The sequence below is a fragment of the Anabas testudineus genome, chromosome 1, assembly GCF_900324465.2.
Source record: "Anabas testudineus chromosome 1, fAnaTes1.2, whole genome shotgun sequence".
NCBI lineage: Eukaryota > Metazoa > Chordata > Actinopteri > Anabantiformes > Anabantidae > Anabas > Anabas testudineus.
Genome location: NC_046610.1, coordinates 21,906,277 through 21,923,640, shown reverse-complemented (window position 1 = coordinate 21,923,640; position 17,364 = coordinate 21,906,277). Strand labels below are relative to the sequence as shown.

The window sequence follows — 17,364 nt, the reverse complement described above, 5'->3', positions numbered from 1 at the left end:
CAGCACAATGAGAAGCGTCTCTCCTCATACACCTCTTTCGTCTCAAGTAGTCTAGAATCAAAAGTGATCACCAAAAGACAACTTTTCACAAAGCAGCAGAACAGCTGGTCGATTGATCAAGACTCGGCGGCTCTTGGTACTGGATGATGACTAGTCCTGTGCTGGCTTAGCATTATTCATGGTGATGAGCCCACTCTGTGGACATCAACCTGCCCCAGTTCCCCAGATAGAGGGTTACCCAGTAGCAGATGGAGGAATCAAAGAGCATATTTCACACACACACACACACACAGACACACACACACACTTGCAACTAGCTTTACATTATTTACAACTGTCCAGCATCATTTCACATGGTCTTGTCAGTTTATCCATTATGTATCAAGTCAGTAAACAATGTACATAACAACAACTTGTAAATCATATTCAGTCTCTGTGGATGTATGGCTTAATTTTATGGATGACAGTTGGAGTTTCTGCAAAGACTTACTCTAAATTAGACTTTTTCAAACCAGCAGAAACCTCATTCGCTGTCCTTCAAAAAAAAACAAACAAACCCCAAAACCTGAAAATCCTATATTGCATCCCAGCATACCGTTTTTACCACCATGCCCTTATCATGAGGAGATGTACACGTCTAGTGACAGAGCTGGCTCAGGGATGTGATGGGGTGTCAGCTTGGGTTTTTTGGATGAGCGCTCTGGCTATGTGGTGGGGCTAACAGGCAGGAGGTTATGTATGGGTTTATGTGACAGTAGCTGCGTGAGATAAGGAACAGGAGGAATGCATGATGGAAAAAACACAGATACAGATGGAACAAATACATAAAATGAGATGTGACACAAAGTCAACTCAAACCACTGAAGTGTCGATTGAAGAGTTGCAGCTTTGATGTGAAAAGGAGTGAAGCTTGACAGACAAAGAAAGGATTGTATTGTGCGGTTATGAGGTTATTTGTACGTTGGCATGCGTCTTGTGGGTGAAAAATGTACAGGAGGACACACGGATATAGAATGTGAACAACTTACAATGCTATACATGAAGATGAAGAAATGGAGGTATTTGAGGTGTCCGAGTAATCAAAAAGTGAAGTAAGCAACTAGTTTAGCTCAGTTTAGCAAGAAGTGCAGGCAGAAAATGAATACTGGAAACATCATATTGACTATTTATATATATATATGTATTTATTTATTTATTGCTGGATGCAGTGACTTCTTGCACTAAAGTCAGGAAATATTTTACTGTGTGTCATTCACGTGAATTTGACCAAGGACGCATTGGTCCATGTTATTGTTCATCTCTAAAGTTGACTTTGTGTTTGGTCTGAACTGACAGTACATTTAAAGGTTCCTGTTAGATTACTGAACAGTCAGTGGCGACTGCAGGAAGTCAATGATCCACTCTAAGAAATGAAGTGTTCATGAAAGTAGTTGGGGAGTGATGAGCAGCTGAGAAGGAGTCAGCACTGAGACAGAATTTTCCTGTTGAATCAGAAAGGAGACTGAGGGCCTGTAGAGCCATGAAAAAAAAGGTGGAGGGGAGAAACAAAGAACTTGCTCTTCAAATGACAAACGTTCTCTCGTGGCTCGGTGCTGCCACTGGTGGAATAGTGAAGTTAGAATAGTGAATTTAAAACTGAAGAAGAGGACGAAATGCAACAAACACAAGGTATGTGCATTAGCATGCGCCGCAGCCACTGTAACTAAATCAGATGGGACATTTAACATAAACATACACTTACACATAAACCAATGCAAACAAACACACACACACAAACTCACCACGTCTATGATTTGTAGCAGTGTGAGGCCGAGTTCCACCACGATGGGTGCTGAATCATTTTGGACAGGTCTCTCCAGCCGGTTGTAGTTGACCATCAAGTCGCGGTACAGCTTCCTCTGGTACACACCACCGTGACAACCTGGAGGAAAAAGAGGATGGACAATGAAAATTGGGAGAGAAGAGGAAGAAAAAGGGGAGGGGGCACAAAGGACATAGTTTGGGATGTAAGAAGAGAAAAACTAAAGAATTCCAGTAGTGAAGCAGAAAGAGAAAGAACAGGTGGAAATGAAAACCTCACATCTTTAACAAAGACTCAATCAGACCAGCAGTTTACTAAACATACTCATACATAAAAATCCTGTCCCCCAAATATTAATGTTATTAACACTGTTATGTATGTTCCAACACTGTTCATGTAGCGCAACAGAAATCCTCAAGAAATCCTGATTCAGTCACAATATGTATGTTGAAAGTAATGAGCACATTACTAACAGTCAACTTGAATTGTGTTGATTGTGCTTTTGTTTTTCCAGCGTTCATTAGACCTCATCAAAGTGTCTACACTGAACAATGAGGCCCCCTGGTGCGAAGGCTGTTTCTCCTCCACCAAAGCTACTGTCATGGTAAAAAACATGGATGTCCATGGTAGCATGTATGTGTTTGGACAGCGGGACCCAGAGAGAACCCAGGCACAGGGAGAACATGCGAACTCCAAACAGAAAGGCGCTCGACCAACCTGTGAATTCATACCCAGATCCTTCTTGCTGTGTGCACAAGAAGTGCACTCCGAGTGGACTTGTGCGTTCACACGTGCAGCACACAGCTGCTTGTGGTTTGTTTATAGCACACCAGCAGAACAAATCACATGATTAGAGATGAGGCTGTATGTCTATAACTCAGGTTTCTTGAAGTGAGATCCAACAACAGAAAGCTGGTTTTTATCTCCTTAACGTTCTGGTTCTCATGTTCTGCTGAGCAAACCAGCTGAAAGGAAACGCCCCCCTTGCTCGCAGTGAATACTTTAAGCAGCTACCTGCTGTGTTCACACATGAGCTCACTCAGACTTTATGCAGACTTTGTACCAAGGGGCTCGCAGGATAAAAGCCTGGTTTATCTCTGAGCTGAATAAATGGGACGTTTGTTTCAACGTAAAAATGTGAACACTCTTGCCTTAATTTGATGTAGATTTGTTCATTTTTTAGCTGCTTAGGTAGATGTTTGAACTTACAAATCTGTTCCAGCATAATTAGAATGGTCTCTTATGTAAACTTCAGTCTTATTTATTTGGTTTAATTTAATTTAATTTATTAAACACACTTAGCTTCCTTAGCCATTCAGGTGGTTTCAATTATTAACTTGTTTGATTTGTCCTGTTTGAGCCAAATCATGTATATTTGCTTCAAGCTACAAACAAGACCATAATGCATGCTGGGAAGTGTATTAGTTTGTCATTTTAGATTATTTAAACTTAATTTAGTGAGAAACCACAAGTTGATTCATCTTCTTCACCATTCACCATCAACTTATTAATCCTTTACCCGATAATAGATACATTATATATGAACGCACTCAGACTTGTGCCGTGTTCAAAGTGACTAGGTTTGACCTTGTCAGATTGCCGTTGCAACTTCTACGGAAATGTGACCAGGGTGCTCATTCATTCAGACACGAAGCCACACTTTCAGACGCCTTTCACACTTTCTGGTGATGTGGTATGAGAGGGACATGAGAGAAGCCATACATTCAGATGGAAAACAGAGGTGGAGGCCTTAGACACAATCTGTCTCTAATTGATCATGCTGCCCTTTCATCTGTACCCAGGAAAATCAAGACCACTTCACACACCCACCAGGAAGGTCACAGTTAACAACCCACTTTAATAGGGGGAAGGAGGGGCTGTAAGAGGTGTGAATATTACATCTACTCACACACACGCCCTTCCTTTATCCACTTAACGAGCCTATTCAGGTGAGGTGTGAAGTGAAGTTAGCCTGTAGGAGAAATCTGAGGTCTCCTAGCACCTTTTCTTAGACTGTAGAAGCTATTCACTGTAACCCAAAGCCTAATATTCTGAATTGAAATGATCATGTGTTAAATTGGAAAGTTTTTTTTTTGTTCTGATGCTGTGCGTTACTGAAAGTACAATGTAACTGTCAATAATGTAAAAACTGGACCGGTGTGTGCACATAAACCGAACCAATCAGGACTGTGTTTTTTTTTTCTACTTTCAGACCTCCTCATCATTCTCCTCTCCTCCTCCTCTCACGTCAGCCAGAACTGAAAAGGTCTCAGCTTGCATCTCCCCAATGACCCTTGTCCAAATTAGATGTTGTCTCTACATATTCCAGCAATTACTGAGTGACAGCCAGGATGCGATTGCACCCTCAATGACTGAGTGGATGACTAATTAGTTAATGAGGTGAAAACAAACAGAGTGTGTTTGTGTGTGAGAGTGTTGGTAAGTGTCAGATCGGGCACCCCTAAATCTTGGAGTGACAGGAAATCTGCCTAATGGGTGAGAGTGGCAGGCAGCATAAGTGTTGAGAATAGATGGAGTGAAGCGAGTCGAGCCAAAACAAGCTGAACAGTTGAGAGTGCTGTCAAAGAGCCACTGTGAAAACGAGCATATGACTGAGAGGGTGGCAACAGGACATAAACTAATGTTGATCTAATACAGTCAAACATAGCCAATCCCCTTATGTCTTGCATTATGCATTATTACTGGATGCAGCTGTTTTCTATGATCATTCGTCTTGTCTTTATGAAATGTTCTGAACAATGTATTTTCTAGTAGAGGATCACACTGCACTTGTAACAGGTACAGTACAGTGTCAATGTAATTAATTAAAATGAATTCAAAAAGACCCACCTAAATCAAAACTGATGCAGCCAATTTAAAGGTTTAAGTTACTCAATTAGATTCACAGAGATCACCTGAGTGCATTGAACGCGTTTCAGTTTCAGATTGCAGTATCAATACAGCTGTATCTGGAAGAACCAGACTCAGACCAATCAGACATCATCATTAATTAGTTGGTTATATTTTTATTAATATATAATAATACATCTTCAAACAAAATCACTAGTTCTATAGCCAAAGCTGTTGAATACATGTAACTGTGTAAAAAGTAGAATATTTCCCTCTTTTAAGAAGTTCTGATTATTGATAATCTCCAGACAGCTGTGTGAGATGTGTGTCAGTTGGACCCAGTCCCTAAACTGTGGGACCAGGGTCTAATATTAAGGCTCAGTAGAAGTGTTTGGACCTGTTTCTAAAGTGGCCTCAACGAAAATCATCTTTACTGTTACTATTTTATCATATATTGACATAAAGACATAAGATTGCAGAAAGACAAAATCTTAGAAGAAATGGAAAAATATGTTTTTTCCCTCAAACTAACGACATTACAAGTCGCTGTGATTACACGGACAATATGTTTGGACTGAAATCATCCTGATTAGAGATTCCTACTGCTTATGGACGCTGAGCTGATACGATGTGCGGAATACGGCATAAAGTGGTTCTGTCTGCTGTGAGGCTTGTGCTCTGATGGAAATAGAATAGAGTTTTCGAGAGGTCCCATTTTGAAAAAGATCAATTCATTCAATCGAAAGTAATGACTAAGACCTACATTGTATCTAGGGAACAATATGTTCTGTAGTCTGCAAAATGTAAACAGGAAAAAAAAAAACATTTTTGTGCCCCGGAAGTTTGTGCTTGTGCGTAAAGCAGTTTAAGAATCAATGAACAAGATTGAGCCCTCCTACATGCCCACAGTCTACAGATTCTCACATTGTCCTCCAGAACATTGGTAGGGTCAGAGGAGCCTTTGGTCCATTCTTTACCCTCTACATCTACACACACAGATGTTTGACCTGCACAAGTTGATTATTTGTGTGTCTATAAAACTGCACATGGTCTGTTTAAGCTGCAGCATCACTGATCACTGTGACCTGCCATTAGTTTGGAACCTGTAAGCTGCGGCACTAAGACAGCACTCAAAGACAAAACACACTGACAGACAACCAAGATTAAATTCGAGTACCCAGATGAGCAGACCACAGTCAGTTACACCCCTAAGCAAAGTCCTAATCTGGGCTTTCCCCATCTTGTGTACACCATATTGGAGCATTTAATGGCCAGAAGGAAACCCCTAACAGCTTGCTGCTTGCAGCAATATTAACTTCACACTGAGGGGGATGTTTGAGGACAGTGGGTCAAAGACTGATTAGAGCAGAGGGAGGCAGTTTGGCTCACGGACAGTAGTCAAATGAACAACACAAGGGAGACTAATAAACACACGATAAGTAAAAGAGAGCACTGTGAAAATGTGGGCACACTCTGTATTTACAATACAGGCGACGTGGAAAATTACAGCTTAAATACAGGCTGAGAGCTGATAGGATAAAAGACCTGCTAAATGTATTCGTACTCCCTACTGCAGGCCAAATCTCCATCCTAAAAGCCACTGAGACAGCTGTCACTTGCAATTTGCTGCTTAAAGGCTTTATATATTGTTGCTTCTGCTATTAAACATCCACATGTTGACTCACGCGTGATTAGTATTTACCTAGTGGATGTTCCCTTAATCTTCTCCATCAGTGCACAATAATGCATTCTTCACATTATCGTGTTGCACTTGGCATTATACTCTCCATCCAAAATGCTTCTCATTGAAGTGGCTAAAGAAAAGTACCGGTAAGTGTCTTTTTGGAGCTGCTGAAGTTGCTGAATGAATTTACCATAAACTCCTGTAGATACCATTCAAGTCAGGAACAATTAACATGACAACACTCGCACAGACTTAGCCACCACAGAGACAGATTAAATATTGATTAACCTCAAGGCGCTCTGGCAACTTCAGGCAACTTTCCCAAGTTTAAAATCGAATCACATTAAAGCAGCTGGTTTACAAATATCTGTGAAAGATCAATACGTATCCACCATCTGAGGAGTTAAAAAAAAAAAGCACAACATCTGGTTGACTCAACTTAGATTTAAGAATAATATAAAACAAGTCCAATTTGCTTGTGGAAATGGGTTGCAGGGAGCATTTCCTCTCACTTAAGGGTACTCACAAACATGACATGGAAAACAAGTAGCCTGCATGCATCATCGAACATTTCTTTGTTAGATATATTTGATATTTGCTTCAACACATTTTCTTGTAATCAGAAACATGTTTTTGTAGTGAAATTCTGTTTTCTGTTGATGTTCATAATGAACAGATCAACATTTTCTTCCCACTAAAATGTCCAATCTGTGTGCAGCATGATTAAACTTTCTGGTTAGGTGTAGGCACTCACAGCACTTGGTTAAGGTTAGAGAAAGACTGTGGTCTGCCTTATCCCAACATCTTCATTAAACCTGAAACAAAACCACAATCTTTCTCTAATCTTAATTAATATAATAATATAAAAAAGTGGAAATAAACATTATGGCACTGTTTAAACTTCCTGGTTTTTTTCCTAACTTGCTCACGAAATGTGATCTGATCTTCACCAAAGTCACAAATATCAGAAAACTCAATAGAAACACATACTGTAACTGGGTGAACCCCCTGTGGCAGCAGTAACCTCAAGCAAGCACTTCCTGATTAGACCTGCACAGTGTTCTGGAAGAACATTGGACCATTATTACAGAGCTGCTTCAGCTCAGCCAAATCCTTAGGACGTCTGGTGTCTGGCTTTCTTGAGGTCATGCCACAGCATCTCCAATAGTCTGAAGTCTGGGCTCTGACTGGGCCACTCGAAGAGCCACATTTTGCATCTCCACTGTCATTCTGTAGTAGATTTACTTTGATAGTAAGATGGATGGAATTGTACTGTGGTTGCAGGGGAACATAACTCTTAAGAGACACGGTTACATCGAGGTGACTTTAGGTGTCTAAAAGTAAACTACAGTTAGTCAGGAACCGTAGGAAAGAGCACTTCTCACCCTGGATGGTGATGAATGCTGTGATTAAATCACAGTTTTTATTTTGATTTAGATTCCTTCACACCCAATGATCGTGTTGAGCTCATTTATCATTACAGGAGCATCAAATGGAAAGTTTTAACTTTTATCTCTTTTATTTGTTTACAGTGTTAAATAAGTATGTTGTGGTCAGCGATTGAGGCTACACATGGCATCCAAAGGAACTCCTGGAAGTGCAGAAAACCTATTTGGAGTAGAGGATGATAAAACATTAATCAGCCGTTCTAGACTGTACTAGACATTTTCCTTGTAAATCCAAAGATGCTCATGAGTGGTGATCAGGGACATGAGACACTGTCAGATATTGTCCAGGGACTCACGGACAGTATTTGATTACAATCTTATGTCCTACTGTACGGCGAGTATACTGGATGACTATGCAGAGTGCCTTTTTACCTGCTTGTGTAATTGTAATTTGGTTACTTCATGATAAAGCCCTGTTTAATCAGGGTTGTAATCTCTACAGCATCGCACAACCTGGTAGGAGAAGCTGTGAGGACACGTCTTTACTTTTACCATGATACCAATCAATTTCTGAGCCTGGTTGATCACATCTTCCTAGTTGTGTGACATGTGTCTGTGTCACATCTATTCCACTCAGTCAGACCAGAGGCAGCAAAACAGCAGGTTCCCTCAGCAGAAGTCAAACATGTATTTCAAAAAATCCATCTAGAAATATGGAGCACAAAACAAGGATTGAAACACATTACAGGGATTTACCCTCCTCTGAGGGTGCTCTAGCCATGTTCCACTGGAGTCCTGCATCTAACCATCCTTTACCCAGAGATTACACTGGAGGGATGAACGGCCCCAATGGGCTTTGTGCATCACCGCCTGGACGCCTTCCTTATTCAGGGCCAGATGTTGTTGGTCTGTTAAAGAAAGGCTCACTGCCCTAAACACACACTGACCCACACAAGGCATGCTTGAAACTGTAGAAACACAGCCATGTATTAAGGTACGGGTCAAAGGATTCTCCCTTTAAACACACAGCAGGATAACACCACTCCAAACTCTAGTGAATGTGACCAAAGACGCGTTCATGCCACAATGTGGTGAAGTCACTTAAACCCTCCTTTAAATGACATTTCTGGATACACATTACAGGAAACGTTGTTATAGGATCTATGGGATGCTGTGCGCATGTCTTTTACAGCTGTGAATACAGATGTTCCTGTCGCGCCAGATGTGCACAAACAGCCAAACTAACACTCAGACTACGTCGCGCAGCTTTTCGTCTTTATATTAATGATTCTCAGACAGAAAGTGACACACTACATGGTTTGTTTTTTTCTCCTTTGGTCTCTTTTGACCCATGCAGACAGAGAACAGATGGAGGGCTCCATCACAGACCCACCTTGACAGAAGAGCGTCACCCACAGGTACACTCCGATCAGTCCTGATACAGTTCGGTCCATGGCGGCGGCGCAGCACAGGTCCCCGTGTAGCCGGTGGAGATCTCAAACTTAGACAGAGTGCAGCTTTGTCAGACTGCTGGTTCCTCTCTCTCTCTCTCTCTTTCTCTCTTTCTCTTTCTGCCTGCTGTCGGATGCTGGAGGAGACGCGCACACACACACACACACCCCTCTCTACGTCTTGTCTCCTTGCGTTAGGGTCGCCCGTCACCTCAAAAGTCACTTTGGATTCTCCCCCTCTCTCTTTTCCCCTCTCGCCGCGCTTAGCTGTGTTTTTTTTTTTTTTTTTTTATGTCAAACATTTCCAGCGTGTCATCTGCGTGCGTCCTGGCGCGTCCGCGCTGCGGCGACGACAGCAGCCACCTGTCATGACAGACACCGAGCGCTGCTGCGCGATGTCGTCAACTTCGCCACGATTCGTGCCCTCCAGTCAAGTCGTGCTGATGCTCGTCGTCTTTATGGGTGATGACTAAAAGGGAGACGAACAAGCACAAGCTCGCACGCACACATGGCGACGCCCCCCCCCTCGATTTGGATTTCACTCCCAGAGGCTCAACAGCAGCTCACCTCTGTCTGCGGCTGTTACCATCTCTGCCTCACTCCTACAGGTGCACTGAGTGCTGCCAACTTCTCTACGAGAAAGACGAGTCTCCTCACACACACACATGCTCCATCCTTATTTTTAAATGCACCATAATGTTTCCACTCCTCTCTCCTTTCGTGCTCTGTGCTGTAAGGAAATAAATGATTTGAGGATGAGGATGTAAAAGCTCTTTTTGATTGGAGTTAGATAAGTTGGTGATTTGATTTATCAAGCATCCTTCAGTGTTGTTGTACACGTCTCAACACTGGTCTGTGTTTCTGTCCCTTCCTTCACTCTTCTCTACTTTCCCAATTCTATATTTGTTTTCCTGTGATTGTCTCCCTCATAAATGAGGGACTTTTTGATTATTATTATTTTTTCACTTCACTGCCTTTGTTTGGTTTAAATAAGCTGCTTCATCTTAGTTAATCGGTCTATTTAATTTAGCAGCTGGTTGATCCAACAGTTCACACCAAGGACATCATCTACGTATATACAGCATATCGTGCTTTATTCAGCTACAGCATTGGCATTTCTCAGATGCTTTACGTTTGCGCCACTGAATGCACCTTTAATCAGCACTGATCCAGCGCTGGGAATCCTGGAGCATGTGGCCAGTTGTTAAAACATATAATGCATCACATAATTACCTCTAATGAGACATTCGCCTGAGCCTTAGTGTGGTGCTGTCAGCGTGAGGAAAAAACCACCTCAGGGCACAAAGGGAGCACACCCAACACCGCTGTGACGCCAGGCGGACCATTATTGTGTGTTTGTGTGTGTGTGTGTGTGTGCGTCAGTGGGCAGCTTGCGTAGAGACATTTCAGGTTGTTAGTTGTTGTGATGCAGCAGTGATTAATTTACTCATATACGTCACCACGGTCTTCTTTGCATCTCCTCGTTCTCCTTTTGTCTTCCTCTTAATCATCCTTTTACTCACTTAACTAACTTTTAACTTACTTATACCATCTACCATCTATCACCTTTTCTCTCCTCCATCTCCCTTCTCTCTTTTCTTTTTCCTTTTGCACACTTATTTGTTCTGTACTCCTGCAGCTCTGCTCCGTGAGAATCACATGCAGCGATGTCCTCAGACCATTACAAGAGCGCCTGCAGCGCTTCTCTACCTCTCACTATTTATCGCTCTCCCATTCGCTTCAGCCTCAGTGTGTGAAACCCCCACCGCTCCCACCACCACCTTTCTGTCACCCTCTGGCTTGAGTGTGGACACTGTGTATGTAGAGTGCCATCAGCTCATATTAAATAAATGTCCTTTTGGCTGTGCCTGCAGGGACTGGAGTTGGTAATGCGTGTGTGTGAATTTGCCAGAGAGCGTACTTGAGTGTGTGTTTTATGTGTATTTGTCGTCCATGCGGACGCCTGTTTTCTCTCTTTTCTCTTTCTACTGTGTGCACGTTGTCTCTTCAAGTCCAACTGAAAGAGTCCCCCTCCTGCCTCCGTCACACATGACACATTAACACATAGCGAACAGCGCAGTAGCCTAGAGCGTCTGTCAGGAATATGCTAAACATAAACATCTAATGCAGGATTATCAGACATATGGCCTGGACATGTGTTTGTGCTCGGGTTTTTACCGCTGAACGTGTCTCAGCGTGCTTCATCATGTTACTTCAACATACACTGAACATGTATGATAAAAGAAATGACTGGTTTTACCTACTATCAATTAAAAAACATAATAACCAATCAGGATTAGGATTACATACAAGACATGCGAGAAGACCATTGAAAGGCCCTGTTAATAACCTAATAATTAAACCATTCCCTTCCTCTGAGCACCTTTTAATCATGTATACAGTTGTATTTTGGGTAAATTACTACAGTTATTTAAAACCGAGCCGTATTTACATTTACTTTAGCTGTTAAATGCTCCACTATTTCACCTGCTAGCACGCTAGTTTATTAAAGCTTTTTTTTTTTCACCCACTTTCTGGTGCTGCTGGATTACAGGGTTAATAACATTGAATTTAGTTTATGTTGTTGCTAATATTAATGTTTTTATACAGACTAAAGATGAAGCTGAAAGACACTAAAAAAGGCTACAGTATCTGTTGATTGTTCACTGTAGCAGCTGGCAGCATTCAATTTAGAAACGTAGCTTTAATATCCGCCTCTTGTTCTTTATGCAAAACTATAATGCGACCTTTATTGTTGCAACTATAGATTTTAGACTTACATCCGTAACCATTAACACAGCCAGTTTACCCCTTCACAGTAACTCGAGAGCTATTCCTTTATCCGAAACCTTATCCTTGACTTCTCTTTCATTCCATTTATCTTGTGTAAGTGAGCAGAAAAAGAAACATTAACTAACACTTTTCCTTCAGACTCTCTACTCTCATGACAGTAGACATAAAAACTAAAGGTCATGTTCCAATCAGGCTGTGTTTTCTTTGAAAGAGAGGACAGCACCTTAAAATGGGAAACTTAGCTGAGCAGCAGACCATGCTTTGCAGCACCCGCGAGAACCTTTTCACAGTGTTACAGTTTTACCAGCAGTCTGAGACTTGCTGCGGCTTACACACGTATGCTTACACTGTTTGTGTACGCGATGCTGCAACGCAGCTGCTGTAAGATACAGTCATGTTAGTGTCTCGGCCTCTGGCAGTTCAATCAGTAATTGCATGCATGATCGGTCCCATGCATTGCCCAGAGCTGCTTGCAGCCACAGAGCCAGGACCCTACCCTGAAACCTGTCCATGATGTACGACCTGGAGCTGCTTTATTAAGAATGTATGCGAGACTGACCTTGTGGAGTGTGTGTGTGTGTGTGTGTGTGTGTGTGTGTGTGTGTGTGTGTGTGTGTTCAGCCTTTCCATCCTGATGAAACTCAGTTCACAGCAGTGACAACAAGATGTGAAGCCGAAAATGGGGTCTTTCTATATGCCCAGAAATTCTCTTCTCTTGTTATTATAAATTGCAATGCGCACACACACACACACACAAACACACACTATGCCACAGATAAAATACTTTAACTGAGTTGAAATCCATATATACTACATGTCACTCTATAAACACTGTCCCCTTCAAAGTACTGCAATTGGAAGGGGCTGTACATAAGAAGTATTACTGCAACTTTTGGTCATTTGTGGTGCCCAAACAAATGAATCTTGCTTTTTATGTTCCAGTAGCCCCTCCTAATTATAAATTTATAATAAACGTAGTGATCCATTGAAGTTTAATCTGTCAGAATATCAATTTGTTTGGGTTTTGACTGAAAACAAAGCACGTTTACACCAGTTGTTCCTTGTAATTAGTAGCAATTATGAATTGTTACATGCAAACTAATGTGATGAACGTGGTTAACATTGCCTGTGTGCAATGGAAACCAACTTTTAAATTCTGATTTAATAATACTACATCAATATTCAGCAGCACTGGAAAGAATAAAAGCCACAACAGAAAACTGATCTCTGTGGTGCATTTAGCAAACAACCAAATTATTATATAACACAACAATAAATGTTATATTTCCATTATGATAGTTTTTGTTTATCTGACGTTTAATGGGACAATATCTTAATTATCGTATTGCATCATTTGGCAGTAGTGAATGGATGAGCGCAATAATATGAATTTATTATTTTACATATTTCATTAAAATCCATTTCATATTTGGCATAAACTTAAACAACACTGTTTAATATTTACCTATATGGAATTCGGTCACTCGTAAATTATTATATTATAACCTTAAAAAATGCCAAGTAAACATGATCACAGAGTGCAACTCTTAGTCTTGTTTTGACATTATTATTTGTCGTACAATAGAAAAGAAGTGTTTTCCAGATTAAAGGTATGTATTATATTATTATATGTATGATTATATGTATGATGTCTGTTAAACCTCAGGGTGAGCTTTTGGCAAAACTCTACTAAGTCTAAAGTAGAAGATTTTTCACAGCTCTTTGCTCTTTTCATACAAATATAAGATGTTCCTTTTCATAAAATTTTGTCATAGTAAATTATGAATTTACCAGCACCACATATGAGAGAAAGTACACGAAGGATGTCTTTGCTTTAAAGAGGGGTTCGCTTGAAAATATCTGAGTTTATAACATAGAGGCTACAGATTTTTCTTCATTCAAAGATGTGAAATATTGTTTATAGTATTTATTTGGATTCCTGAAGGGTCCACACCCTCCTATGCAGTTCTCTGTGTCTCACACACACACACACACACACACACACACCTGTCTGCCTGAGTCATATCTGTAGCTGTGAATAATAGAAGAGTGGGCTGAGGTCAGACTGCTCAAGTGCTGAAGAAACAGGGGAGAGGCTTTCCCTTAAGCAGGCCGGCCACTTTTAATGAGTCAGAGAACAAACTCCCATCTTTCAAAAACTAGGTCAAAGCACAAAATACTATGATATCACCAGGGAGTGAAAACAAAAAAACTGGATGGGACTGAATTACTACAAGTCTTCAGGCTTTTGTCAACAACCATATACAGTCCCCTGAATACTGGACAAAGCTCAGATTTATCCTTTTATTTCCTGGCATGTACATCTAGAGATATTAAATAATATGGAACATGTCTTGTTAACCAGATATGTGCTATGATATAATTGTTCAAACTATAAATGACTGGTCTTAGTTTGTCTGCATTAGTTGTTAAAAAGGATAAAGTAAAATCAAACAGTCTACTGGAGAAAACAAAGGCTTGAAAAGAGGGAACATCAGTCGGAGACACTGCCCAAAAAATGGATATAACCCGTACATCAATGTCTTAAAAAGGAAAGAAACCTCTGGTGTAACATAACATACGTAACATACGCTGATCAGCCACGGAGAAATACAATGGCTGATAACAGCAACACTCCACATAGTGGTGAGGGGTGAAGGTATCACAGTTCTCTATTTGAATTAGAACTTATAAAAAGAAATATGTCTTACCATAATATCCAAGCCCTCCTGAAATTCAGGAGAAATTGACTGATAAAACCGAGATCGACCCAAAGTCAACGTGATAAAGACCAAAGTGTGGAAGAAGAAAGATTCTTCAAAAGCTCATCTGTGAATGATAGTGGGGGTAGTATCATGGCTTAGTCTTGAAGCACGACTGCTTCAACAACATGGTGATGTCAGTGAATGACTTGATGTTGGGACCAAGCAAAATGCAAGCTATTGCAATATTTATTTACGATCTGACAATCTAGCTAACTAACTATTTGTCCCAGTACTTTTGGCTAATCTCATACAAATGATCCTGTGTTCAGTTCTTAAAATATGTAAAGAAATATGTAAATAACTAAAATTCTTATTCTTTGTTTTATATTCATCTTTGGACAAGACTGACTTGGCGGGTGAAAAAAGCCTGAAGACCAAACAAAGAAGCAGCTCATAACCAGGAGGGTAATGGTTTGGATAGACAAACCTAGCCAGGTGGGGAAATAAAGGACCCACTGCCTCCTTTTGTAATTAGCCAAGCTCGTTCAGTTATGTACATGATGGTTCATCAGCAGTATGTGAAACACCTTCACAACAGTAATCTTTCTGCCTAAATCACAAAATTCTAATAAATGATATGATGGGTCTGTGTTCTTTAAAATGTTTTAATCACATCGGTTTTTCGAGCAAAACCTTGTGTTGCTCTGAAAAGAAAAAGGTGTTTGCTGCCATTCAGTGGTGATACAACATCATTACAGTAATAAGGACTTTTATTAAGTTTATTAAGTCTCAAGAATCAAACTATTAAAATGACAAATTTGAACTTACTAAAAAATAAAAGTTAAACACTTTAACTTGTACCTAAACCTTATCCATCAACAGCAGAATATCTTACAGCAGAATCTGCCGTCATATCATTCCTACTTTATTTTAACCTCATCTATTGTAAGTACAAAATGTAAGATGTCTTTTAGAAGCATATACATTATGGTGCATAGCAGTGTGAAGAGGTGAATCAATTTATCCTATTCTATATTCATGTAATCACATGTACACTACTGCTCAAAGGTTTGGGATCACTTAGAAATGTAATTGCTTTCTGAAGGAAACACGCAAAAATAGTTGTGATAGAATATAAAGAAAAAGAACAGGACGTGCTGACGTAGTCAGAGTTAGACCTGATGATTCTGATGGAAATGATGACTGTGTTCTTCAAACTTTGCCTTCATAAAAAAATCACCTTTAGCAGCAATTACAGCCTGACAGACTTTATGCGTTCTAGCTGTCAGTTTGAATATCAAGCTGATGAGCTGATGATTTCACCCCATGCCTCCTGAAGTCTCCCACAAAATGGATTGGTTTAATACCAGCTTGACACCACACGGTCAAGCTGTGGCCCACAACAGCTCAATAGGGTTCAGATCTGGAGGCTGTGCTGGCCCCTGAATTTCAGCTGACTGCTTACTCGTCAAATGATGCTGACACATCTTGGAGGTGTGTTTTGGGTCATTATTGTTGTTGTAGGATTTTTAGCCCCCAATCAGGTGCTGCCCACAGGGTATGATATGGAGCTGAAAAATCGTGTGATCTTTCTTTCCTTGAGATTCCAATCTGTACAGATTCTCCTATTTTACCACCTCCAAAGCACCCAGGCCATCACGCTGCCTCCACCTGTTTGCTCTTTTGCACACCTCGGTCTTTTGCTTTTATTGGTCAGTCTAAAATACAGCTTTTTCTTGGCAATTCTGCCATGAAGTCCAGCATCCTGAAGTCTCCTCTTCAAAGTTGATGCTGATACTGGTGTTTGACATGTACTATTTAGTGCAGTTGGCAGTTGAGGACCTGCGAGGTGTCTTTGTCTTAAACTACACACTCTCAGATATGTGTCTTGTTGCACAGTTGTTCATCGAGGCCTCCCACTCCTTTTTTCAGTTTCTGTTAGAGTCAGTTTGTGCTGCTCTCTGAAGGGAGAAGTTAACAGCGTGATAAGACATTTTAAGTTCCTTTGCAGTCTCTAGCATTGAGTAGCCTCCTTTCTAAGAACAACAATAGGCTGACGTGTCTCTAATGAAAGTTCTTTCTTTCTGGCTGTTGGTGCCTATTGGAACCTGTAAACAAACAACTACTGATGTTCATAATACACATACTAAACTAACCTAAAGAAAGCCATGCTCCTTTGTTTGCTCCATTAGTACAACTGGTCTCAGCTGAACAACACAATTGCAAAAGTTTTTTTATCATAATCAATTAGCCGTATACAGTGATGAACTTGAATTAGCAGCCATACCAGGAGACTGATGCAGAGGACTGATAATTGGTAATAAAAAATGATTCTTCAAATATCATCTGATTAATTTTAATAGTTTGTGAAATAGATAAAGTTGTTGTGATTTGCATGAAAATGTGTTTTTTCAAAACAAAGACATTTGCAAGAGATCCTAAACTTTTGAGCGGTAGCGTACTTTAAAATGTTACCTGTCCACAAATGAGCACTGATTGATGAACTGATTAGAGGTGAAGGCCACTGTGACCTCACACTGTCGTCATCATCATCATCATCATTAGCTTTATATCTCAAATATTTTTAGACTGGCACAGACATCCACTTGGAGTCATGAATACAATAACATCTGTCCATACTTATACATTAATACACAAATGGACAGCAGTGGATGTAAAGTACAAGTTCACT

The 17,364-nt window shown here is 40.5% G+C and overlaps 1 protein-coding gene across 1 annotated transcript in view; it reads right to left on the bottom strand.

Annotated features, from left to right (window-relative positions):
- LOC113161250 (neuronal acetylcholine receptor subunit alpha-7-like) overlaps positions 1-9,229 on the bottom strand; it is a 28,659-nt gene extending 19,430 nt beyond the window's left edge. Inside the window, exons 1-2 of the mRNA XM_026358731.1 lie at positions 9,117-9,229; positions 1,782-1,921 (exon numbers count right to left, since the gene is read on the bottom strand). Coding sequence (XP_026214516.1) covers positions 1,782-1,921; positions 9,117-9,177 — 201 coding nt within the window. The 5' untranslated portion in view covers positions 9,178-9,229. The remainder of the gene's footprint in view (positions 1-1,781; positions 1,922-9,116) is intronic.
- Positions 9,230-17,364: the final 8,135 nt, after the last annotated feature.